General features: G+C 52.2%; 6 protein-coding genes across 6 annotated transcripts; 2 read left to right on the top strand and 4 right to left on the bottom strand.

Moving 5' to 3' along the window:
* Nucleotides 1-1,256: 1,256 nt before the first annotated feature.
* Nucleotides 1,257-1,889, bottom strand: AYO20_05803 (hypothetical protein; the record flags this gene model as incomplete). Its single annotated transcript, XM_022644095.1, has 1 exon — nt 1,257-1,889. The coding sequence occupies one exon, from the start codon at nt 1,887-1,889 to the stop codon at nt 1,257-1,259; it is 633 nt and encodes a 210-aa protein (XP_022499855.1).
* A 291-nt stretch (nt 1,890-2,180) lies between these two features.
* Nucleotides 2,181-3,271, bottom strand: AYO20_05802 (hypothetical protein; the record flags this gene model as incomplete). Its single annotated transcript, XM_022644094.1, has 2 exons — nt 2,181-3,191; nt 3,254-3,271. The coding sequence occupies 2 exons, from the start codon at nt 3,269-3,271 to the stop codon at nt 2,181-2,183; spliced, it is 1,029 nt and encodes a 342-aa protein (XP_022499854.1).
* A 1,754-nt stretch (nt 3,272-5,025) lies between these two features.
* Nucleotides 5,026-5,702, top strand: AYO20_05801 (hypothetical protein; the record flags this gene model as incomplete). The annotated part of the gene is made up of 2 exons (XM_022644093.1): nt 5,026-5,547; nt 5,601-5,702. The coding sequence occupies 2 exons, from the start codon at nt 5,026-5,028 to the stop codon at nt 5,700-5,702; spliced, it is 624 nt and encodes a 207-aa protein (XP_022499853.1).
* A 3,117-nt stretch (nt 5,703-8,819) lies between these two features.
* On the bottom strand, nt 8,820-13,588 carry AYO20_05800 (hypothetical protein; the record flags this gene model as incomplete). Its single annotated transcript, XM_022644092.1, has 2 exons — nt 8,820-9,854; nt 9,914-13,588. The coding sequence occupies 2 exons, from the start codon at nt 13,586-13,588 to the stop codon at nt 8,820-8,822; spliced, it is 4,710 nt and encodes a 1,569-aa protein (XP_022499852.1).
* Nucleotides 13,589-14,781: 1,193 nt separating this feature from the next.
* Nucleotides 14,782-17,249, top strand: AYO20_05799 (hypothetical protein; the record flags this gene model as incomplete). Its single annotated transcript, XM_022644091.1, has 5 exons — nt 14,782-14,799; nt 14,893-15,843; nt 15,927-15,947; nt 15,999-16,157; nt 16,965-17,249. The coding sequence occupies 5 exons, from the start codon at nt 14,782-14,784 to the stop codon at nt 17,247-17,249; spliced, it is 1,434 nt and encodes a 477-aa protein (XP_022499851.1).
* Nucleotides 17,250-18,687: 1,438 nt separating this feature from the next.
* On the bottom strand, nt 18,688-22,893 carry AYO20_05798 (chitin synthase 3; the record flags this gene model as incomplete). Its single annotated transcript, XM_022644090.1, has 6 exons — nt 18,688-18,840; nt 18,896-19,185; nt 19,239-19,326; nt 20,117-20,185; nt 20,237-22,771; nt 22,828-22,893. 6 exons carry the CDS (start codon nt 22,891-22,893, stop codon nt 18,688-18,690), a joined length of 3,201 nt encoding a protein of 1,066 aa, XP_022499850.1.
* Nucleotides 22,894-24,578: the final 1,685 nt, after the last annotated feature.

The following is a 24,578-nucleotide window of genomic DNA, read 5'->3' as shown; positions in this document are numbered from 1 at the left end:
AGCTACTCAGGGCATTTCCACATCTTGGCTCCGACAACGGGGAGGCTGGGGCAAAACCTGTTCGGAGACGCTGTAGCCTCCCCGCCCCGCAATCTTGGATTCCAAGGAACAAGCTGCGGCCCAGGCCAGAATGTCCTTTTTGCCTCCGCAGTGGCTGCACTCGTGGGTCGATCCTTCGCGCGCCAACAGAGGCACGAAAGGGCTGGCCACTGCCACACCTTGCATTTCAATATCGACATCGATCTAGTTTACGCGGTACGTACAAGGTTCATACATACCGACTACACACTATCGAATACCCTCTCACCCCTCGCAGAGTCATCGAAGCCAGATTCTCCCGCTCCTGTATACCGCTTCTCCTTCATTACCGCGCCCTCACATCGATGGCCGACCTACTGTCCTACTTATAGACCGGAATGCTGACCTCGGAGAGGGACCGAGTACGCAGCTGACGTAGCAATTATCAAGAGCTGGACGGACCGTCGCAGACGGCAGGTCGACTTCACTTTATGCCCGCAATATGATGAGCTCAGCTCGTGACATGACCAGGTACTTGAGTACTTGGGTAGTGTGTAAAAAAACTGTTCACCCTCGGCTCACCTTCCGCTCCCTGAGTGCTCCCTGAGTGCTCTCTGGGCCTTGACGTTACTCTTCATTCAGAACACTAACTCTGGTCAATTTTAGACGACGGGATCCATTTGGGACGCTGGAGGATCCTAATTCGGCCTCCCTTTCCAATCCGCCCGGACTGCTCGGTTGGGTTCCTCCTGTGGTGCTTGCTCTCTTGAGTAGGAACGATAGATTTCCACCTACTTCGTTCGAGTGCCCGATGGAAGACCAGCCTGGCCCTCCTGGACACAAAATACCCTGTTGTTACGAGTCACGTCTCACGTGAAGTATCCAACGCGAAACCCGTAGGGTTTATCTGGACCGGGGCAGTGCGCCTAGCCGGGAGTGGGAAGTATAGCACTTAGACTAAATAGTAAGTAGTCCCTTCTAGTTGTATCATTCATGATGCTTGAAAGCTTCCCTGCTTACTATCAGACGTTGCACGCCATGACAGTCGAGCTTGCTGCCTAAAATAAAAAACTAGAGCCGCAACTCGATCACGAAAATTATGGAATTCTTGCCATGTCTCGAATTTTTAGTATTCGGATCTGAGTGAATGCACTCCAGACTGTAGGCTTCCCCTTATCCAGAATGAACGCAATCAGAGCGAGCGTCGAACATAGCTCTGTCTTAGTCGGAGGTGTTTCTCACGAGCCAGGCCCACCAACTGCTACGAACCCGTTCAAATGGCCCTCGATATCGCTTTGGAGACGAGAAGACTTTGTAACTCTATTGCTGTCTTCATGCGCATCCGGACTTGAATCTCTCGTCCTCTTTCGACTCACCACCGCCTGCTGAGAAACTAGTGTGTCGGGGTTTTGTAACTGTGTTGGGGTGGCATCTTGATCTAGCGTCGAGGGGACATATGCCGCCCAGTTCTGGAACAACGAGTTGATTTGATGAAGACCAGTCGACGCCCGGGAAACGGGCCAGAGGAGGCCAAAGCCGTGTTTTTCATAGTCCCAGAGTTCAGAATGCACCTTGGACAGACCATATTCTTTCAGAAACTCCAATACATGCCATTTTCGACAGGTTGTCAACCTGACGTCCGCACCACACTCACTCCTAAACATTTCGAGGATTGCAGGCCCGTTCAAACGGACAAGGCAGTGTCGCCTTGGATTTGACAAATAATCCGGAATGAGAGAATAGCTTGCAGAAGCCACTCGATCCTGAAACCACTGTCTAGGATCAAGCAGGTAAAGACCGTTACCCTGGACAGTGACTGCAGTTCCGATGGTCCCAGGACCCATCTGAGATGTCCGTATGATGATTATCATTTTCGAGAGGTAGCAAGACATCGCTACTCTCCAAGAGAACCGTTGTGTAAACAATGGAACGGCGTTCGCGAAGTCCATAACGACCAACGATGACAGCACACAGATAAACCTCACAGTCTGCTCTGAGCGGCGGAAAATTGCTATTGAAATAAATAATCGTTGATTGGGATTGGTCCACCAATGCAAAGGTTTGGTAGCTGCTATCATCTTCAAAACGAGCTGCGAAGGTCATCTCTGTGTTGAAATGCGAACGCAAGGCTGCGTTCTGGCATATCTCGCCGAGTTCGCTTGTTACATCGAGTAGATTGCATCCGTTGTTCTGATGAAGATAATCGGATCGTGTGCTGTACCGGAAGGAATTGTTGCTACCTCTCGTGTCGACCACTTCGTACTAGCTGACCACAGTTCTGAATTTGGAGGGAGCAGTGGGCTTCCCTCACAGCCTTTGGCTTCATTGCGTTGAGACCAAGCTGTGCCATCTGACCAGAGCGCGTAATTGGCCGTGAGCACCTGTAGAACCGGGCTTCCGTACTCGACGCGGACTGCAGCTCGAGTGGCCTCGTCAGTCATAGCTAAAAGGCCATAAAGTCCGTCTCTCGGATCCTGGCAAAGAGCTGCGTGGAACAGACGCATGAGGCCGTGCATTGGTCTTGCGACAACCTTGCCTCGTTTCAGTGTCCAAATCGAGGTGAAGATCTGCTTATTTGCACTCTGTGGCTTCACACGGTTACTGGATGATGATTGACGCGGCTGGGCGACATATCTCAAAGTATCCCAATCCGTAGACCGAAACCCTGCCACAATCCAGAGATTTTGAGCAAGTAACACCTCTTGGATGATCCAAAGTCGGCCCCAGTACGAGCGGCTGATCAAATTGGTAACGGCGCGCTTACCAGCTTTGTAGCCTCTTTGAATGGCAGAGTGCTTGGCCTTTCGCTGGCGCAAATAGCGTGCTCTGTCCAGGTAGTCGAATGCAATCTCACTGTCCGCTGTTGCACTGCCGAGCCATGCAAAGACGCCAGTGGCTGAAGTGTAGATGTCGGCCATCATCTTGACTTGCCAGTTCCTCTCGGGGATATCGCGTTGATTGATACACAAGAAATCCACCCAAAGTCTGAAACTCGTATCTCCATGATGTTGTCGTAGGCTACTTAAACACAGCCATAGATTTTTGCGAATAAGGACCTGCTCCTCGTTGACGGTGATTGCGCTGGTCTCACCGGCAGCAATAGGATAAAGCGTAGAAAGGATTTGCTTCTGATAGACGAACCCTGGCAAGTGCACAACGAATGCTCTGGGTTTCTGGGCCAGGAAATATCGTCAAAATACGAATTTCGTTGTTAGCTTCGTTCAAAGCCTCATACTTGGAGTAGTGTGGCCATTGTTCGAGATCTTGGAAAACAACAAATACGGTTGTCTCTTTGGATGTTCCATTCTGTACAGTCGTTTCCATTCGGGCCTGGAAAGGTACGCGTTAAGCTCGGATCAAGCATCTGAGGTAATATTGTCAGGGTTGGGAACTGCAATAAGGGTGAAACCCTCAATCACAGGATTCCGCAAGTATGTTGTAGCATCTAATGAGGCAGTAGAAGGTATGTTCGTGTCGATGCATGGTACTTGGTGTGCTTCTGGGCGTACAGAAGAGCTCCTGAAGAAGTTGAGGAATGCTGCCTTTTTAGGGAGGCGTCAACGATGCTTGCCCGCGAGAATGATTACCACAGACCCCTGGTTTGTTGTTGGGGCTAAAACTGTGAGACCCCGCACTGGTCTGCTGGGATATTTCCGTGTGCAGATAAAGTCATCTACAACGAAGAAGTTATATTAAGCAACATCATTAGAAAATCGGCTGGCTGGCTATGGCGCGGATGAATAGGTAGTATGTCCTTGAACGATGTGGTTGCCTGTCCGGTGCTGCCTGCAGAATCGGTGAGTGCGCAGCTACACAGCCACCACCAAATGACAGCATTCACCCCTGGCCCTGAGCAGCATGAGCACAGCCCTGAGTCGGTGAGGGGTCCCACAACTTGGCCCCTCGGTTCCCAGTTTTCTGTGTTTCACACGTTCGGAAGGCCCAGTTCCGGGCCCCCTTCCGGTTATTCTTGCCAGGTGTACAGTACTCTCAAGGCAACTTTTCTGATCAGACTGCTGCCTAACGCGGGGGAGCTTCAATGTTGCCATAACCGTCGATGCAAAATCAGTCCTTCTAACATCGCGTGCTTATATGTGACCTAGACCTTGGCACAGTAACGTCAGTTTGACTGGATCTATTGATGATACCTCTACAATGTTCTTAATATCGTAAACAAATGCACTTTGAACTTCCTCTGTCGCCACCACGCTCTCCTAGCGACGAAGTTAGCCCTACCGCTATTACGACCAGTTATATTTGATATTTTGCTCGCGGCGTGCTGTAAACCATCTGTGTTTCAGCCTTACATCAACAACTATGCCATGGGCTTCATTGACTGTTGAGCTTACGAGGCTTATGCCATTGGAATATGTGGGGAACTCTTTTTCATCTGCCCTTAGTCTTGCTCGAGGTTTACAAGGCTCTGGTTCAGACCTTGTCGTCGAAGAGGATGTCTCTCGGCTATTCGAACGACATCGCATCGATCCTACAATGGAATCTTCTTTCAAGACGATCATCAGCGATTCAGGCATAGGTCCACAAATTCTCGAAAACATCTTCCTTCGATTTGGACCGGGCCCTAGCGTCCTCAGAGCCTTCTCCGAAAGAAGATATATTCCGATGGTCGTCTTGTGTTCTATGCTGAGCTCTGTCTATGAAGTTTCAGATCTTGCTTCTCTTCTATATCAAGTCTTTGAAAGGCAAGCAGTAGCGAAGCAAGCCAACCCATCTACATCAGACTTTGGCGCGATACCAAGCGAGCATACAATCAAAGGTGTCCTACAAGCATGTCAGGATCAGACAAGCTCGTATGATTGGGGTCGAACTTTACTGCCTATTACCCACATGCTTGAACTAGAGAATTGTCGGGCTGCAGAGGCTATTCCACCAGCTATCTTTCGAGGAGGCATAGAAATGTTTCCGCTCGCACAACATCTCGAGGATTGCTTGGTGCATATACAATGCCGGTCTGGTGTTTGCCTTTTGGTTGCATGGACCCATAAAGTGATGGGATTGAAAATTCTGGTCAGAACTCACCAAGGACACAATCACATCGACAGGAATTTCGGCAGCGGCTCACCACAGATAATCATAGACGATTTCGGAGAATGCCCGAATTCGCTCGATGTGCCGCCTGTTATTACCTTACTGCAGACGTCTGACCGTGAGAAGCTGTTTGAGATCAGACCTGACCTAGATGAGCGTGAAATGGAGGGCGATCTCAAGCGTCCGCTCAAGGGATACGGAAAGTTTCTTTTGAGATGGAACATACGAGATGATAAAGACCACAGCAACGTTCTCCGCCTTTTTGAGACTTTGGCCACATCCATGGCAATCATGATATCAAAGGACCTATACAAAGAGTCCAGGGCAAACACGCAACACGCTCATGGCAGTGGCGACGACGCTCTGTCAGCCATGTCGATTTCAGATGGCCAAATCGAAGACCAACAATCTTCGTCAGAAGAGGAAGTCGACGACGACGACGACAACGATAGTCAGCAATGCGAAGATTCTGGTGGTCTAGCTGTACATATCGACGAGAATCGTATCATCGCTGCAGCTGAGTGTATCTTCGACAGAAAGATTACTGGATCGCACATTCGAAGTCACATATCTCGATACGCAACGAGCACCTACAATCGAAGAATGCAACCAGACGACGAGATCAGATCCCAGCTTGAAATCGACTTCGATAGGAATGAGAAGAAAGCAAAAGACTTCTTCCAACGTTTTATCCCAACCCTTCGATACCTCAGCATTGTTGTCCTTGCAGCAGCGCACATTAAGGACTTGCATTGCGCGACGAAACTTCCACTTTCTTGCTCTCTTGATCGATTGAGTTCACACATCTTAGCAGATGACCTGCTGGAGTGGAGGTGCAAGGATTTCACTGGATCGCCTTGCCTTGGACTTCAGCTTTCAGAAGACGCTTGGTTTCACGTCTTTGCACTACTGATGATCGGTAAAAACACCCATTTCGACAACAGTACAACAGCGCTAATAAGCGATCGTGGCTGGTCTGTATATTTGAGCACATTCGCTGATGCCGACCCAAGCTATGTTGAGCAATCCATTGTGGTTGTTCAACGGGGTGTGCCCTGTAGAGGGTCAGTATATAAGCACTACATCTCGGACGGCCCTAAACAGGTTGACCAACAACCTTCAAGAGTTTTATATCGCAGTGGGGAGAACGTCAACTTCGATTCTACCACCGCAGCAAGTACTGTCACGCGCCCCATGATTGGAGAAGGTCCAGATACTTTTCTAGTCACTCTCGCAATCCGCTCAAGCAGAGAACAACTTTCGCCAAGTCGGTACACGGGATATAGAGAGCTGTGTGCCGCTACATGGGGTACAAACCTAACTCTATCCTGTGATCATCCGAAGATGGGACGAAAAAGGTGGAAGCTTCCCCCGAATTGCGTTGCGGTATCTAGTGGGAGCATGGAGAGGATACACGTGGATGAGAGAGTCATCGTCTGTTTGACTGCAGGAAATGCGGCAGCAAGGTGGCGAGCTCTTCTGTCTCTTGCATTCAGTAGAGACCGTTATCGAGATGACGGGTCTCAAATACCAACTATGATTCGAAAGGAAGACTGCTGCTATAGCTGTGCCGTTGACCAGTGTCTCCGTTTACAGAAGCAGTGGTATCTTATTCTTTAGCGCTCCAAGGTGAATAAAAGATGGCTCTGCTTAACTTCTCCTCTTTCTCAGTCGTCTATTGTCGTCTTTCGACAAAGCCTTACGCATTTATATGTAGGCAGATTCTATTGTACTTACAATTGTACTTTCCACAAAATAGCGACCTTGCCCAACAGCCCGCTTCGCACCTCCTCCCCGAGGACCCCAGTTGGTGGCTCGTCACTGCTCTTAAGAGTTAGTCTATCGCCAAATCGCCCAGCTCCATCTTTCCCTCGTTCCCAGGCTAAGGTGGGGCCCAACGGCGGGGTTAGGCGCCCCAGAGAGTCTGGTGGGAGCGACTCATGCTGTGATCGAAACAGTGGAAAGAAAAGGAAACGGAGAAGGGAGCCGGGCATAGAATACACAACACGTCGACGGGCAGGAGTCTTGAGACACAGGGAAGTAGTAACGGCGTGAGATCAACGCAGCGAAGAGCGCGCATCAAGTCATCCATTACCTGGGGATCTCCGTTTCCCCTGATACAAAGGGAGATCGGATCCAGGAGGTTATCTGCACTCCCCTCAGCCGGGACAGTGGTGTTATGACCTTCGGATTCCAGAATTGGTCCATCTTAGGCCACTCGTGTAGACTTGCTATAATTCGTCGTGGATGGCAGGGGCCCAGAAACGGGACTGAGTATGGATGAAGGAGAAATGAAACAACCCGAGCAGGTGGTCGGTCGGCCTGAGCAGACGCCGATGAGGCTGAACCGACGTTGAGCCTGGTCCCACGACACCTGAGTCAAATCGCCAAGAGCGTGGTCCATAAAGGGAGCGTCGGAGAGCTTGCCTGGATCGACACCTGCGTCGATAAGACAAGCAGCGCGGAGCTCTCCGAAGAGATTAATTCTATGCATTGTTGGTACCAGGAGTCGAGAGTACGATGCACAAGAAATTTTAGGCAACGTCGCAAGGAGCAGGGACGAGCAGGTCAGCCAGGTTCACTCAGGATTATCTGAAACCAATGCCCTAGCGTGAGAGGCAAGTTTAACCGATCTCTGGGGAGCCAGAATAGGCCCCCTTCGTAGCTCCGGGAGCCCTAGGGCGCTCAGGGGTGCTCAGTGAGGCTCAGCTAAAGACTCAGTTAAAGGTCAGGTTAAAGCAGCTCTCGCTCACCCTCTAGGATCAAACCGTAAACGGTAATGAGGATTTTCGTTCTCGAGTAATAGAGGTCCTCCTCGGTAAACAATACAAAACCATCAGAGTGATCCAGCTTAGTGGCTTGGTGGGGAGATATAAAAGGGGGATTCCTCCCCAGTGGGACGTACACAGATACCTCGTCCATATGATAATGCTATGGATATCCGTACATTCGACATACACAGTCCCAATATCCTCGGTTCACTCACCAAGCCGATCCGCTGGTAGGGAGTAATTATGAGGGAAGATATGCAATCGCATTAGAAAGTCAGAAACTGCGCCTTTGGATGTTAGTCTGGCTACTACTTGGTAGCTACACGTACCGAGTTGTCCCAGACCTACCAACCACCCACTCATTTCTCAGTCTCTCACTCAGTCTCTCACTCAGTCTCTCACTCAACTCGCTCAACCACTCTTTCAGACATGTCCTCAACTCGCACGCACACATGTAGATTAGACATTTGTGATATTTGATTCGCGAGCTCCCAGAGCCCCCAACGGTAAATTCTATATTTTAGTCAAGTGTTAATATACTCTTCTCAGTCTCTCTCCCTCTCTCTATATGATTGCTCTGGATTTTTTGTGAAACCCTCCTCCTCGCAAGAAATGCTTTGTGAAATTTAAGGGGGAAAAAACAAAACAAAAACCAAAAAACACCAGACTCCCCCCTCCCGCCTTGGTTGAAACGTACACAAACTGCTTTCTTTCTCTCGGTCTCTCACTCCTTTCACTCACATACACCACACCACTTGGACACACCACACCTCGAGAAAACCACCCACAATAAAAAAAACATTGCCACCCTTTGTCTGCGTCTAGAACTGGTTGCGGACTGACGAAAGGAGATCTCAATGTAAGAATGGCCAAGACTGGATCTTGAGAGGGGATTCTCCGAAGAAAAGAGTGGCGAGTGGTCGACGCCACAGATGGCGACCAGTGCTTTTTCAGTGTCAAGGCTCGTAAATTGTAATTTTTTTTTTAATGCTCTGCATTCGTCGTCCGCGGATTGACGTTTGAATCTGCACCCTTCTCCGCCCCAGTGCTCACGCCGGTGTCTGCTCTCTTCTCTCCAATGGCGGTCTCGACGGGTCCGTCGACGACACTGCCCGCTTTGCTCTCCTTCGGGGTGGCAACTTCCTTCTTCCCCTTGTTCATCCGCTTGGGCACGCGGGCGAGCCAGTAGAAGAAGACGGCGCCGAACACGTTGAAGACAATGTACGGCCACATCAGGCCAAAGTTGCGCCACATGTGGTCCGGGTTGGAGGAGACGGTGGCCAGGAAGTCGTCGGTAGTCGCGATCTGGCAGTAGCTGCAATTGCTGCCCGAGGGGTCTTGCAGGTATCCGCCGGCGACGGCCATGTAGGCTCTCATATACTCGGCACACGTCTGGCCCGCGGGGGCTGCGAAGTGGAGATACTCATTGGCGGCACAGGTGACGGTGGTGTGCGCCACGGACGTGCTGAGCATGCCGTCAATGAGATATGTAAAGGGCGAGACGCGGTACATGAAGATCCAGAAACCGGGGAGCGCCTTGGGCCCGACGAGGACACCGCAAAAGACCAAGGTGAGCGAGAAGGTCATGTTGGCGATGTTGCCGCCCGTCTCCGCCGTGTCGATGGCCGCAATGACCATGTGTGCAAACGTCGACGTGAAGAGCAAGAAGGCCAGGATCAGCAGGAACATCAACGCGCCACGTTCGTGGACGGCGTCCGTCGGTTCCGCATTCCGGTACAGGCCAATCGGGTAGTACCAGGTGAAGTAGATGAGGATGGCGCAGAGTGTGGACCAGGGCAGCTCGACGATGATGTTGCTCATCATGAATGCCTGCCACGAATACGTCTTGCTTGGTCGTTCGCGGACCTCGTAGAGTGAACGTTGAGTGACGAACAAGGGCATAATTTGCTGCACGAGCTGGCCGAAGATGGTCATCAACATGAAGATGCCGAACATCTGGTTCTGGAGACCTTGCTGCGTGTTCTTGGCCTTAAAGAAGGAGAAGCCGATGAAGAGACCCTGACGAAAGGACATGGTTAGCGCCAACAACAGCGAAGAAAGGGGGCCGGAGTACTCACAGAAGCGATACAGAGAGACAGTTTGCTGTAAATGTAGGAAGGCGTACGCCAGTATTGCTCAAAGACACGCTTCAGAACCTCGTAGAGCTGCACGTAGAACGGAGCGGCGAACTCGCGGTAGCTGGCTTTGTTGGCCCGGTTCGAGACCGTCCGGGCGAGTTGACAACGCTCTGCCTTCATTTGAGAGAGCTCGGCGTGTACATCCCTGTACTCGGGCGACGTGCGCCACGTCTCGACCCAATCGATCTCGGTGTGTGAACCAGGTGCGGCGCCGATGACCTCCAACATCCACTCGGCGGGATTCGCGTCGGGCGGGCACTGATGAGCGCCGTTGCGTTCAAAGTAGTTGATGAGAATCTTCGACGACTGCCCCACGGGCCCGAAGTAGACGGTCTTGCCGCCGCTGGCGAGGAAAAGGAGCCGGTCAAAGCGCTGGAAGAGCATCGCTGAAGGCTGGTGGATGGTGCAGAGAATGGCCTGCCCGTTCTGTTTCAGCTTCTCGAGGAGATCGAGGATGGACCACGAGGTCTGAGAGTCGAGACCAGAGGTAGGTTCGTCGAGGAAAAGCAGCAGTTCTGGCTTGGCCGCCAATTCCACGCCAATGGTCAAACGCTTGCGTTGCTCCACGTTGAGGCCTTCGCCGGGGACACCCACGACGGCATCGGCGTACTCGGACATGTCGAGAATTTTGATGATCTCGTCGACGTAGTCCAATTTCTCCTGCCGTGGGATATGTGCGGGTTGACGGAGGAGCGCGCTGAAGTTCAAGGCTTCTCGCACCGTCGACGTCTCCAAGTGAAGATCTTGTTGTTGCACGTAGCCAGTTTTGCGTTGGAAAGACTCGTCTCGTTGGCGACCGTCGACCAGCATCTCGCCGGAGATGACTCCCATCGTCACACGGGTGGCCAGGACGTCGAGGAGCGTCGTCTTTCCAGCCCCGGACACGCCCATCAAGGCAGTCAAGGTGCCCGGTTTGACCCAGCCATCGACGTGGTCCAAGAGCCGACGTTGGCCACCTTTCACGGAAATATCGTAGCAGACGTCGCGCCACTGGAAGATGGCCGTTTGTTTCTGAATGACGGATGACATGTCCTCCGCGGTATTGACCCTCTCCACCGGGGCGGCTGTCGCGACATCGCCAGTCTCGGCGTCACGAGGGAGCTTCAGTCTCAGCGCAGGGGGAGTCTGACCGCGACGGAAAACCAGGACTTCGCCCTTGGATTTCTTGGCCTGGACGAACTCGGCTGAGACCAGGTAGGTGCAGAACAGAAAGATCAGAAATGCGATCAAGATACCGAAATTCCTCCACCTGTGGGAAGCGTAGTATTTGTAGTTGCTGTTGATAAAGTCATCGCCGTTGACAAAGGACTGACCGGGCCGAGATCCCACCGTGGCGCAGACGTGGTTTGAATCCCCGTACCCAGGACCGGACGGCACGAAGAAGGCGCAGTCGAAATTCCGTCCGGAGAACTCGTTGATCATCAGCGACTCGAAGCCGTACGCGACCGGGTCAAGGTAGTTGATCCAGCGTGCCCAGCCAAGCATATAGTTGACGGGGATGGCAAAACCGGTGTAGATGACGATGGCGAGGATGAGAATGGCGGCCGGTGCCAGAGCTTGACTCAGGGTGCGGGAGACCGAGGCGATCGTTCGAAACAGCATACTCATGACCAGCGTCAAGGTGAAGGAAATGAGGAGGAAGAAGAAGAATGCGCCGGGCTCTCTGCGGAGATTGGTCAGGAAATACAAGGTGATGTTGAAGATGATGGCATTGCAAATCTTGTACGGCATGTCCGTCAACATGGAAGCGTATGCCTCGGTCGACGGGTGATACAGCGCGTACCGTTGGTGCTTCTCGACGATTGGCCGTTGCGCATACAGCGTCAGGATTTCCAAGGCAGCGCTGAAGGCGTTCATGAGAATGGCAAAGAAGAGCAAGGCGCCGCGCGAGTAGAACGAGTTGGTGGTGTCGTCGAGGTTGTAGAAGATGGAACCGATGATCAAGGCAAAGACGTTGTTTCCGATGATAGAAGTCAACGTCAGACTCGGGTCGGCGATCAACCTGCGGAACCCTCGCCAGAGACAGAGTTTGACCTGTTGACCGTACGACAGCGTGTAGGGCGACGACACGCGTTGCCGCTTCGCCTGCTGCAGTCTTCTTGATTCCTTGAAGCGGTTCAGATCCTCGCCGCCGAGGGGATGCCTCTGGTCAAAGTCTTCAATCTCTTTCAGTAGTTGAGCACGTTCCGGCGACTCTTTCCAGGCCTTCGCAAAGTCGTCGGAGGTCCGTGGAACCCGGTTCTCAAAGCCTTCGCGGACGATTCGTTCTTCGGGGCTCGTCATGGACGTCAAGAAGTCGGCGGTGGTCTGTCGGTCGGGGCATTGGAAGCCCATACGGACAAAGTAGTCTTTCGCATCCACGGTCCGGCCGAAATAGATCTGCCGTCCCTCATACAGTACAATAACCTTGTCGAAGAGGTCGTAAGCTGCCTGGGGAGCCTGGTAGATAGCCACCGCGGCCGTGTTATTGAGGATCTCGGTCGAGAGACGCAGGGTTTTACAGAACTCAATGGCGTTGGCACTATCCAAACCACGGGTGCTATTGTCCCAACATTGAAGAGGCGACATGTTCAGGGTGGCTTCGGCGATACTGACACGTTTCCTCTCGCCTCCACTGACACCCCGGATGAAGTCGTTACCCACGCGAGTGTTGAAGGTGTGTCGGATGCCAAAAGTTGCCATAATAACGTCTCGCATATGGCACGCGTATTCGTCGGCGGAAACGTTTCCAGGTCGATGTCTCGGTGCTCTTGCACGTGCGGCAAAGTAAAGAGTGTCACCAACCGTCAACTGGGGAAAGTGGACGTCCTGTTCAGCGGTGTAGATAGCCTCGCCGCGGAAGTGCTTGTGCATCTGATCAAAAGGAATCCCCTGGTAATTGACGTATGAATCCTCGTCGACGACGAAACCGTGTGTTTCGCCCGCCAGTGTCTTGAGGAACGTCGAGCAGCCCGACCCAGGAGGCCCGAGAACGACGAGCATTTCTCCATGGTTCACCAGTCCGTCGAATCCTCGAAGGATGTCGATTCTGCGTTGTCCTATGTTCAGGAGCTTGCGAGCCATGCCGAGGATTTCTAGCGGGGCGTTGCCGACTGTCTTCTGGTAGTCAGTGGCCGATCCAAAACCGTGGGCGCTCAGGTTGCGGAATGCCACTCCGGCGGTCCTGGCAAGGAACCGGTCGTCTTTGTTCTGCAAGTTAAACAGAGCCTTGATCCAGTCGTGGGTTGAGAAATTCTCGGAAGTGGGATCTAGGGAAGAGCCTGGCGCAGCTTGAAAGGGATTGGCATCCTCAGTCTTGGTGGACGTTCGTGAGAACTGTCGAGCCAGATATCTGACGTGAACTTCCTCATCCTCTTCGTTCTCCGAACTTCGAGATTGATCGCCCGTCGGTTTTTCTTCCATGCCCGCCGAGCTCGTGCGACGCTCGTGACTGGCACCGTGGTGTGTAGTGGATGAATCCTCCATGGCTATGGAGCGACGGCTCTCGTGAGATTTGACCCGTGACGGGCTGTTGGGCTCGTCATGTGATTCCCTGCGGTAGTGTCCCAAAAGCCCTGGGCCTTGTCTCCCGGCACTGCTGTCGTAGTTGGAGGTGAAATTACCTACGAGAGACATCTTAGATGTCCTCGTTCCCGGTGGGAGAGCAACCCAAGTTGAGGGGGGATTGCCCTCGCGTTGCTGTCACAGGGGAGGACGGTACGGCGGGTTGAATTAATCAGGGTTGGATAATGAGCCGGCAAGTATGTGGTGGGCTACCCCGAAGGAGACGACTGAGCCGCAGCCTCAAAGAGAATCAGTCTATGAATGAAGGACCAAAAAAAAAAGAAGAAAAAGGGAAAATGGAACGGGAGACTGGCAAGGAATCTGGGAGCGCAGTGTCGTAAGACTTCGTCTGCAGGTCAAGAACGATCTTATATTGGCAACTCTAAACAAATCTCAAGTCTTGGAATGCAACCGCAGGCCCTATGATGGGGATGTCGATAAGCTGTTCGCATCCGTTGGTGGATCGGGGCGGAGCATTTGTGCGTCGCTGTCGTCAGGGGGAAGGACGACGGCGGACGAAGAGTACAAGAATTAATCGAGATGTGCACCGGCTACGGAGAGCTTCGGGTGCACAAGGAACGAAATGCCAATATCCAGGACGTGGCCATGTTTTGACGCTGGGCTTGTGGCAATCACACTGGCGTGACTTGGGGTGGGAGAGGAAAAGCATGTCAAGGCGGGAATCGTATGAACTTCGGAGAGATTAGAGTTTGGCGCGAGTCAACTGCCAATATCAACATTGGCCCTGGCTCGCCACATGACTCAAGCTGCTCCATGGTCCCCCACTCTGCTCCTCTTGCCCCACCATTTCATTGGACTAGACCCTGGCGCCGAGCCCTGCACAATTTGCCAGTTCTCCTTTCGGGTATTTTATGAACTCTGCCTCGGCAGCCGGAATAACGACGGCGTGGGTGCATCCGGTCCTACATAACTGTACGACACTTCCCTACCGAGGAAAGTCTCCTTCTCCAAATCCACCAATGAGAGAGCCATATACCATATTCGTTAAGGTGTACGCCCTCGGGTGCCCTCGAGGAAAAGTAATGATCAGGAGATCAACATGCTATTTTAGCCGTCTGGAAATTCGAGAAATTCTCTCTAGTATGAATTCGGGTGCTTCGTACGAACGGCGATTGCTTTAGCTGCGATTGTGCTAGCTGCGATATAGGGCGGTGAACGGAAAAGTACTGTACACCTGGACATGGTCGTGCGTTCATTTCTTCGGACTTCTCTACAGTCCCCCAAGTTGTTAGACAGACCATGCAATGTCATTCACTCAGCACGTAAGCACATGGAGAACCTTCTTATCGTTCATAATTGAGCTTGTGTTTTCTTTGGCTAACGAACGCAGATCTCTATGCTCATCAACATTTCAGTTCCTCGTGGGTCTGGAACGAAAGCCGTTCAATGTCCACTCAGATCTGGCCGTCCAACTTTCCCCCGTCTTCGCCGCCCTGATCAACGGTAGTATGGTCGAGAGTGTCGAAAGACGGGTTGTCTTGGACGACATCGACGAAGGGACCTTTCTGCGCTTCTGCGAATACGCCTACAAGGGAGACTTTTCGGTCCCTCCGCCCAAAACTGTCGTGGACCAGGAACTGCCGTCGTCACCACAAGTGGAAACAGTCGACGAAAAGTTCACTTCGAGCCATAACAGGTCTCTCTCCACTGATGTTCCTGTTGGAAAAGTCCTCGATGGCGATAAAGGAGAAGGGTTCAACGTATTGGCACCGGGTTTGTGGCCACCGGTCCGGCGTGACCACCACAAACCAGCTTGGAGGCACCAGATTTCTCGGCCAGTCTCGTGGCTGCGAGGGCGAAGAACAGTCCGCACCACCGACAATCGCGTGAGGGACTCCCTGGTAAAACCTGCAGTCGTCTCAAATCTCCCCGATCCAGGCTCGAAGCTGGCCGCCGACTGGGCCAAGTTCTGCAACGCTTCGACAGACTGGGACGGCCCTCTTTTTCGACCGTACAAGAACTACGCGCCCTCGGAGAGCCTGACGGAGATGCTCCTGTCCCAGGCGAGACTGTACGTCTTTGCCGACAGATACGTCATTGAGTCGCTCAGATCGCTGGTTCTGTACAAGATGCGCCGTTCATTAGCCTCGCTCAAGCTGTTTCCCGAGCGCGTACCGGAGGTGTTCCTGCTCGTCCAGTACGTCTATGAAAACACAAGGGAAGGCGACGACCTCAGGGCCTTGCTGACGCAATTCATCGCCTGCATGATCACCGTTTTTCTGCAACACCCCGACTGGGACGGATTCATTCGCCAGCAGCACATTTTCACCATGGATTTGTTGAAACATTTGAGAGATAGTGTGGAGGTAGATGATGGGCGGAGGAGAAGCGCCGCATAATAACCTTTTTTTTTTCTTGGTTCTCTTCTTCGGATATACACCCTTATCAGGGTGCTGGCTGCGCCACGAATGTTTGTGTCGGTTGGGCACAAGTTATATAGATGGGGCTCTTTGGTCCTTAGACCAGTGGTTATCAAGCACCATCACTTCAACCTGTCGGCTACGGCCCAGCTCCGCGAGGAAGACCACCACCAGCATTTATGGAGGACGGACCCGCAGTGTCTCTGGCCGAGCATAAAATCCAGGACGTGCCGCCTATGAGGCTGCCGCACGGAGATTGGGTATGCAGGAAGAAGAGGGTTCGCAGATAACACAGACGAGATTGCGTCCGCAAAGCGTGGAATTAATGTGACGGCTGCTCACCATCAACAGATCGCCCTGTGTGAAGCGGTGGCAGACAGATATGCGAGGTAGCTTGCCTACCTACCAACTCGTAGGTACCTAGTTCTCCCGGTGGAGACAAGGGAACCAGAGAGTGAATGAGGTTAATTTTGCATGGCGAGGAAAGATGCCATTCCCACGAAAGCTCTGACTTTGTATAGTCGTCTAAAGCATATAGATTTGGGGATTTGGGGGATGTGTTATGGAGTGATGAGGAATCGAGAAAGGTCCGACTATAAGCACTGTGAGAAGGTTGCATACCTACGCCCATCTTCATATCTTCACATCTTCACATGTCTCTCAACTTCCATGCATATTTGTACAAAGTACAAGTACATACTTTGTCCTTTGTACACTGTGGGACCTGAGCGCAACGAATCGGATCAATTTCAGTGGGAGAAATATAGTTTGATACACTTCTATCGGCGGTGCAATCAACACAGCAACCCACCAAACCCACCAAACCCACTTACTCTCCCGAGTAAGAAGAACCAAGCCATTCGGCGTCCAATTCTGGAGACTTTGAGGACTCTGAAGCTCGTCCCTTCTTGTTCGAATGATTCGTATTCGAACCAATACGAACCACTTATTGAAAACACGAGACTCGGGAAAGCCTTCAACTCCCCCGCTCCCTCAACGGCAACTCGTTTCCCGTTCTCTTAACGGCGGCTTGTTTCTGCATCGCCCGAAACGGACTTTGGCTCTAGGCATCAAAAACCAAGCTCCAGAATTTGGTGGTTCTCAACGACCCTCTCTGGCGGTGGGTCGATGCACGATCTCACCAGCGCCTTCGCCAACTGAGTAATGGCGACGGCGGGCGTCATCAACGACGCGATCTTGCCGAGAAAGATGCTCTCATCGCGCACGACCCCACCGGGACGGAGCACGATTGCCTCAAACATATCTGGATGGGTATCGGCGATGTCGAGCAAACCCCATTCAGCAGCGCCCTGGGGAATGATGGAACATCAGTAACGATCGTGACAAGGTAACTGAGCCTGACAAGGAAAAGAAAAAAAAGAACAAGTTTGCCGCCGACAGTGCGGTACACCGTACCTTCAATTTCCGCGTGTCGGACAGACATCTCTCACCAAGGCGTTGGCGGCGGCTAAGGCGAAATCCACGCTGACCGTCCTCGCAGTCTGCAGATCGGGAAAGTCCTCCACCTTCCCTCCCAGACACCTGGGAATACCCTATGGGATTAGCCCTTCTACCTGGCCCAAAAAAAAACATGGTGATATTTGGGACTACTTTACCAAACACAGCCTTGAATTCCGCGGAGTTGTTCGAGGAGGTCTGGCGGATAGGATAAAAAGTCCTCGTGCCGTATCACCTGCACCTTGGGACGTTGGCTCAGTCTCTCGTCAATGTCGCGCCTCGTCAGTACAATGACGGAGGAAATCCTCGGGTTCTCGATCGCTTGGACCACGACTTCCCTCCCGACAAAACCAGTGGCTCCCGTGAGAACGATCTTCATCATTACAGACTAGACACTCGAGACACTCTATTGAATTTGGGTTTGCCGTTCAACTTGTTTGACAACAGTGATATAACAAGTAGAACGTGTGAGTCTTTGTAGGAGCTATCGAAGCTGGAGTGATCGCGCGAAACGGCGATGCAGACAAGGTTGTCCTTGTCCTAGACTACTTGTCAAGGGTATGCCTGGGCCAGATTGTTGGGAGATGCTTCGGACATAGACCATGTAGCGTCCGAGGCAGATGCATTTGATAGGTGGAAAAGAAAACCCCTGCTCCTTGTATCGCATCGTGTTACATGGGCCACCTGTCTAGTCAGCTAAACCCGTGACTGAGACATACAAGTACACCGTATGTGCTTGGGAGAAACCGGGTATTGCAGACAACGACACGGGGAAAGGCTGAGCGTGCAGGACTGGCAAATTGGAGTTTTCGATGGTCAAGGGAAACCTCCACAACAAGGACCACAAAAGTAGAGACGGAGAACCGAGGGACGAGGATGTCAATGTGCTTGATCTGGCGCAGTTGAGTAGACACAAGATGACGGGTGGAAACGAGGAGAGTGACGGGGACATCACCTCAATCCAAGGCGAGCCAGCCTCATACGAGCTCAAAGCGCAAAGGAAAACCCCGGGCACTCATCTTAATCCTCAAGATTCCCGGGTGATAGAACCGACCATTGTCTGGAATCTCCTACGGTCTTTGACATTGGGGAGATGTTTCGAGGGAAGTCTTGCCAGGCGTTGCTCACCGTCTAACTCGAAATCAACTCCGGCTTCATGACAAACACGCTGTGCATAGCTGACCAGCCATGTGGCGCCCCCCCTTCAACGCCTCTAGCCTTACCAAGACTCGACCGCAACCTGTAAGTGAAGCTTGCAACCTAAATATCTTGTCTTCGACTTGTCGTTCAATCATTTCAGTCATCATGTTGACCCCTCAGACCTCACTGGTATCACCGCAATACTCGATCATAAGTCTGTCCTTTCACAGACCCGCCTCCCATCGCCGTCCTTGCATTACGCCGGAAACCCTCTCGGTTGTTTCGGAGATCTTCAGCCGCCTCCTTGTTGAGCGGATCGGACGCATTGGGCTCGAGGAAGAGAAACTATTCAGCGAGTTAGTTGCCACCCGTGACGCTCGACATTGCATGGAGAGTTTACCTGCATGCCCACGATGACGGCGTTTAGATTCAATACCGGCTTCCAATCCTCTCTTAGGATATTCAAGCAGACATTTCCATCTAGGTCAATGTTTGGATGGTAGATCTTCTGCGTACATTTGACCTTGGGCGGATCGTGCGGGAAGTTCTGGTTGATGGCAAAGTTGAACACAAAGCTACCACCCTTGTACATGCCTTCATCTGGTTCGATCGTGAGAGTAAAGTTGAGGATGTCGTCGGGATTGGGAAATGTCGTCTTCATGGTCGACCCGAGGGACAATTCACTTAGATCTGCGAGAAACTGTATTAGACGCCTCTCCAGCCAGACAAAGGGAACCGTTCACCTTTTTGCACGCGAAGTTGAGCGGCTGTGACCTTCTTCTTCTTCTGCGTCACTCCTTGTGCCTGTTCATCCTTCTGTTGCTGTTGTTTCTGCAAATTGCCATCAGTGATTTGCGATAGGCACTGGGAACCGCTCGTACCATCGACCATATTTTCATCATCTTGTCGGTCGGTCGTCACCACGGGGTGACACAAGAACTCGATCGATATGTCCCTCTAAAGAACTCTGTGAATCAGGCCAGAGAGCGTGGAGGGCAGGGGGTGGTCGACGGAGGCGGGCGTGTTAGTCGGATCGGGAAGAGGAACAAAGAGGGCAGGGCGCAGCTTGAAACTCGGCGTTCTCGTGTCTGCTTCCGTGAACGGGTGCGGGACAGCGGAGGCAGGACAATGGAATATTGGCAGTGCAAAGAAATCCACGAAAGAGAAATTCACAAATAATGTAGATGATGTAGATGGTTATCACGATTTACAAGTCCGGAAAGTCAGAGGGTAAGGCCCTGCGGTCGAGTGCCACTTGCTTGGATCATGTATGTATGGGAACCTGGCGTGCTCACATGACGCGGGTGGCATCCACAGCCCTCGCTTCCTTGCAGGACCAGCAAACATAAACGCAACACTTTTATCCGATACATGTATTTATTCCAAACCCCAACACCATTTTATTGTGAGTCCGCTGCTAAATCCGACAGGAACTGTGTCTTCACCAACTTCAGCCCCAAAGGAGACCGATATCGGAAATAAGCTTAAGCTTCTCCCTTCAAGGCCAACCGTGATCCAAACCTGACCATATCCAACACACTGGGAGGGACGACTATCTTCTATTGAAACAGCAAAGCAGACCGGTCCTGCCAAGGAACCAGCAGCACCCGGTGAAACGCACAACGGAAAGAGCTGCCGTGGTCCATAAGAGCGCTTGGAAAAAGTGGTTGCTTCGGCTGGTTGCCCTAGACTGTGGGAGAAGTTAGCAGTGCCAATCACCGACATATGTCAAAAAACTTACAGTAAACCCAAAGTTGTCGACGCTGTCACTAGTAATGACAACCGAGAGCAAGGCATTCGAAAAGATCCACGTCGCCACCAGTCGAGTTCTGAAGTTCTTGTACGAATCTTCCAGCGTTTTGTCTTCCTTCTCCTCAGGTGGCACGTACGGCGCCAAAGCACGCCGCACTGTAGCCTCAAATTGAGAGTCGATGTCGGCTTGCGGTCGGTCCACTTCTTCCACAACCGTCGCCTTGCCCTTTTCGTCCTTCTTTGTTTGGGCCGAAGGTAGCACGTCCGCCTTGTCCGAGCCTTTGGTTCCCCACGAGACGTCGTGCCAGTTGCTAAAGGCGTAGATCATGAGGATGTTGATGAAGGACGGCATGAGGAGCAGGTACTGGAAAAACGAGGTGAACATGTGCCAAGGATCCAGATACATGAACGAAGCCACGAAATACAACCCGAATGTAGCCGCCAGCGCGATGATGACGATACCAGGTCCGGTCGAGGCGAAGAAGGATTTGAGGAATTCGTTAGCCCCTTCGTTAGTGACAATATCAGTGCCATCTTTCGAAGTGAATGCCTTGACCACCAGATACATGGACAGGACGATCACGTAAAGCTGAATGACGGCGAAGACGCAGAACGAGATGATGTATGCAACCTTGGAACCCTTGGGACGGTTACCTAAGGCCAGGATAAATTGCAAGAGCAGGAAGGCCAGATAAGCGTATTGCAGGACGGTGTTGATGATTGGTGTCGCACTGTTGCCGAACGGGAAAGCTTTGTTGTTGTTGTTACTGCTGGGTTGACCCACCAGATCCATGAGAATTTTGGTGGTGAGCCAGAAAGCCGCGAGCGAGAACCAGGAAAGGATAACCGACACAATGTTGTAGATCATTTGAATGTGGAAGAAGAGCATTCGGATGATGTTGTGGCCGGATTTGTACATACGGGAGAAGTGCATGAGCGAGTAGATGGAGGCGGCAAAGGAACCGTTGAGCCAACGTCGACGTTGACCGATGAATTCTGCCGCTCCTTCAGGCACGTCGGTTTCAGCTTTGGAGGCCTTGACGTAGGTCAGATGCCATTTCGAACCTGCCTTAGCGACCAGTTCGAAACACAGGATACGATCCTCGGCCAAGAACATGTTCTTCTTGAAGATGTTCATGCCTTCGATACCCTTCTTTCCCAGCCGCTTCGACAGGGTGTGATCGCCGTGGAAATACTGCTCCAGCGGACGACCCATGATCGCTCGGAAACGATATGCTGAGAACGCACCGGGGAGCACACTGACGTAGCCAAAAGAGCTCTCCAATGGTTTGTCCAAGATGTTACTGATCTTGTATTCAAAGTTCTGCGCGGCGACCAGAGGGTTCAAGAGTTTTCGTCCAAAAACACCCCCGCGACCCAACATGGCGTGGATTTCACCGCAAGCACCTCCGAGATCCTTGTCGTTATAGAACGCCTCCCACAGAGCCATGATAGCCTTCGAGCCGGGCTTAGTGCCGGCATCTAGAAGAATACAGATTTCCGGGTTGAGGATGCGGCCAAACGCATTGAACAACCATCGGTGGGAGTTGATCTTCTTGCTGTTCTTCTGCTTTAGACAGAACATCATCTGCACTGGGGGCAACGACGTTGGGTCATTGTCGCTCGGCCGAATGAGCTGTTGATTCGCTGTCACGGAGAGCTGGGTTGTGTATTCGAAGAGATGGACCACGGTCTCCTTGCCATCGACGTCCTTCTTCATGACCCCATCTTGATACACACCAACGGTCGCAAGAACATCCAAGGTGTTCTTGTCGCACGGGTCGATGCCATCGAAGATGATACATACGACGATCTTCTGCCAGGCCGGTCCGCCCTTGTTCCAGAACTCGGATTTCTTGAGGTTGACGATGTCGCGGATATTCTGCATCACTCCGTGCAATGTGCGGGCGGTCAAGACCTTGTCTTCGTTGTAGGCCGTGATTGCGATGAGGAGCTCGGTGTGCCGGTTGTACATGGCGGGACGAAGGTTGTAGCCGTTCTTTAGGGTAAAATCATCGGGATCGCAGGTAGCAGCCGTGTAGCGCATGTGGGTAAACTCCTCGCTCCCACCCTCGAGGTCGGTCCGGTATTTGGACTGAATTGCGTTTTGGATGGCACTGGGCACCGGATAGTCGATACTCAGCACGCTGTTGACGACCTTGACTTTTCGTGTAGCGTAGCGTTTGACTGTGCCGAAGCCAGGAGCCTGTCGTTGCTTCCATGCCTCCGTAGAATTGCTGCGCTCAGTCGGATCAGGATAGCCCGGGGTAGGAAACCCGGCCTGCGTATTGCTCAAGCCATAGCCTCCCCCATACGCCTGAGTATGCTGAGGGTTGTATCCTGTGACTGGGGCTTGTGACTTGTCTCCCCCTACATACGTCTCATTCAGGGTGTAGATCGACTCTTGCCCTGGCGTCAACGGGCGGGAATGGGGGTCATCGTATTGCGACTGATATGCAGCGTTCTGGTGTAGCAAGGAATGCTCTGCTTCGTCGTCTGAATGATGTTCATTGGGGCGGTAAGCCTGCGCAAAGGGTCAGTTCGGCTCGTTTCACAAGGGGTCAGGCTCGATCCACGTACATTTCCAGGGGGGATGTCACTGAGTTGATGGCCGTTGTCATAGCCACCCGGATATTGGCTCGCCATGGCGCTGAAGTTGAAGAATGGGTGGAAAGGATATGTGGTGTTGTGCTAGAATAGGCGGTTCGAGGGTTGAGACCCGGCACCACCGCAGTTGTTATGGTTATTCCACCGGGTAAGATACGTGGTATGGCAGGCAGGTCACTGGTTCAGTGAGTAGGTGTGAGATTTTACTGACAGACTGACAGCCGCCAGGGCCGGTCAGAGGGCAGGAGTTGCTGCAACTAGGGGAGACCACTGATGGCTGATACAGCCTGTCAGAGGGAGTGCAGGGTGATGAATTAGGTGATATAGATGCGGAGACGAAAGCGGGCAAAGAAAGTCAAATCGGCGGATCTCAAAGGAGAGGACAAAGAAAGCAGGACCAAGAAGGGTCAACTGCAATCGAATTAGGATCTTTACAAGAAGAAGATGGTGATGGTTGAAAAATGACCTGTTAACCACGGAGACCGAGAGGTGTTGTTTCAGTTTTCTTGGTTTTCTGAACACCTGGTTGCACACACGCCCGCACAGCCTGCTGAAAACGCAGCTCAGCCCTTTTTGGGCAGGGTTCAAAGTCCCCTGAGCTGAGAGAAGCGAATCCGGCTAAAGGCGCAAGGAAATGGGAACAAAGCGCTGACGACAGGCATTGCACTACTGCTGGCGGGTGGCTACCAAGCCACCTACTACTGGAGGCCAGTCTCAGCCTGTTGAGCCTTCGCTTAACTGGTTGCTTCCGATCCCTGGGCTGGCGAATCCCCATCTGCTGCCCAGTGACAGAAGACTTTCAGCCGCACCCTGGCCGTATTGCCTGTCTGCTTATGATCCTTGATAGAAGGATGAGTAGAGTCCCCCCTTAGTCGTGGATTGTAATCAGACAGCCATCACTCCTGTACCTGGTGCACAGCGAGAGTGCACTCCTTGAGGGACTGCGCAACCAAACGCAGATCGTATCTCTGGATCTCAGCTATGAAACACGGGAACGAAACAGTGGATCCAGCCTGCCAGTGTCTTTGGTATCGGAGAGTTCGCCCCGTGCATACGATGGTGGCGTCCTCCACGGCTTGGGCCAAATTCTGCTCCCCCGCAGTTTTTGCTGGAATGCCTCCTGAAAGTATTCGACGGGCTGGACGGGATGGGATAATTCGCCGCATGCTTGACATTCAGGACAGATTGATTGTCGACTTCTATTCCAGTCGACTTGCCAGATGACCAAAGACTAGGACATGACCACAACGTTGTGTGCGGCCAATTCTCCATGGATCTGGCTGACTCTCACATCGCTCGCAAAGAAGCGCCACAGCGTAAGACCTTGACTTAAAAGGTATGTACCCATATTTAGATCTGCCTGAGTGAGGTCCTGCGCCACAGGTGGCAACCCTTACACAAGTTGGGACACAGAGCACTATTACTGCGCCAGGGAATATTGGAGACATATGCTGTATTCTGCGCAGAGACACGTTCCATTCCACTTCAGACGTGGTGACTTCAAACGTGCTGAGGCCGAATTGACATTGCAAATGTTGTACCAGACAGAGCTGCCCAACAGTCATCTCCGCCCCTATTCCCGGCGGATTTTCAGGCCATCTCCGAAATGAGTGAAAGGGGAGCAATATTCTTTTTGTTCTTCCTCTTCATACAAGGACGATATTCATGTGGTACCGTCATCTGAAGGCAAGTAAAAAAGGCTCGAGGGTTTCTTGAGTACTTTG

The sequence above is a fragment of the Fonsecaea nubica genome (genome assembly GCF_001646965.1).
Source record: "Fonsecaea nubica strain CBS 269.64 chromosome Unknown Scaff35, whole genome shotgun sequence".
Lineage (NCBI taxonomy): Eukaryota > Fungi > Ascomycota > Eurotiomycetes > Chaetothyriales > Herpotrichiellaceae > Fonsecaea > Fonsecaea nubica.
This window is presented reverse-complemented; position numbering and strand designations above follow the sequence as displayed.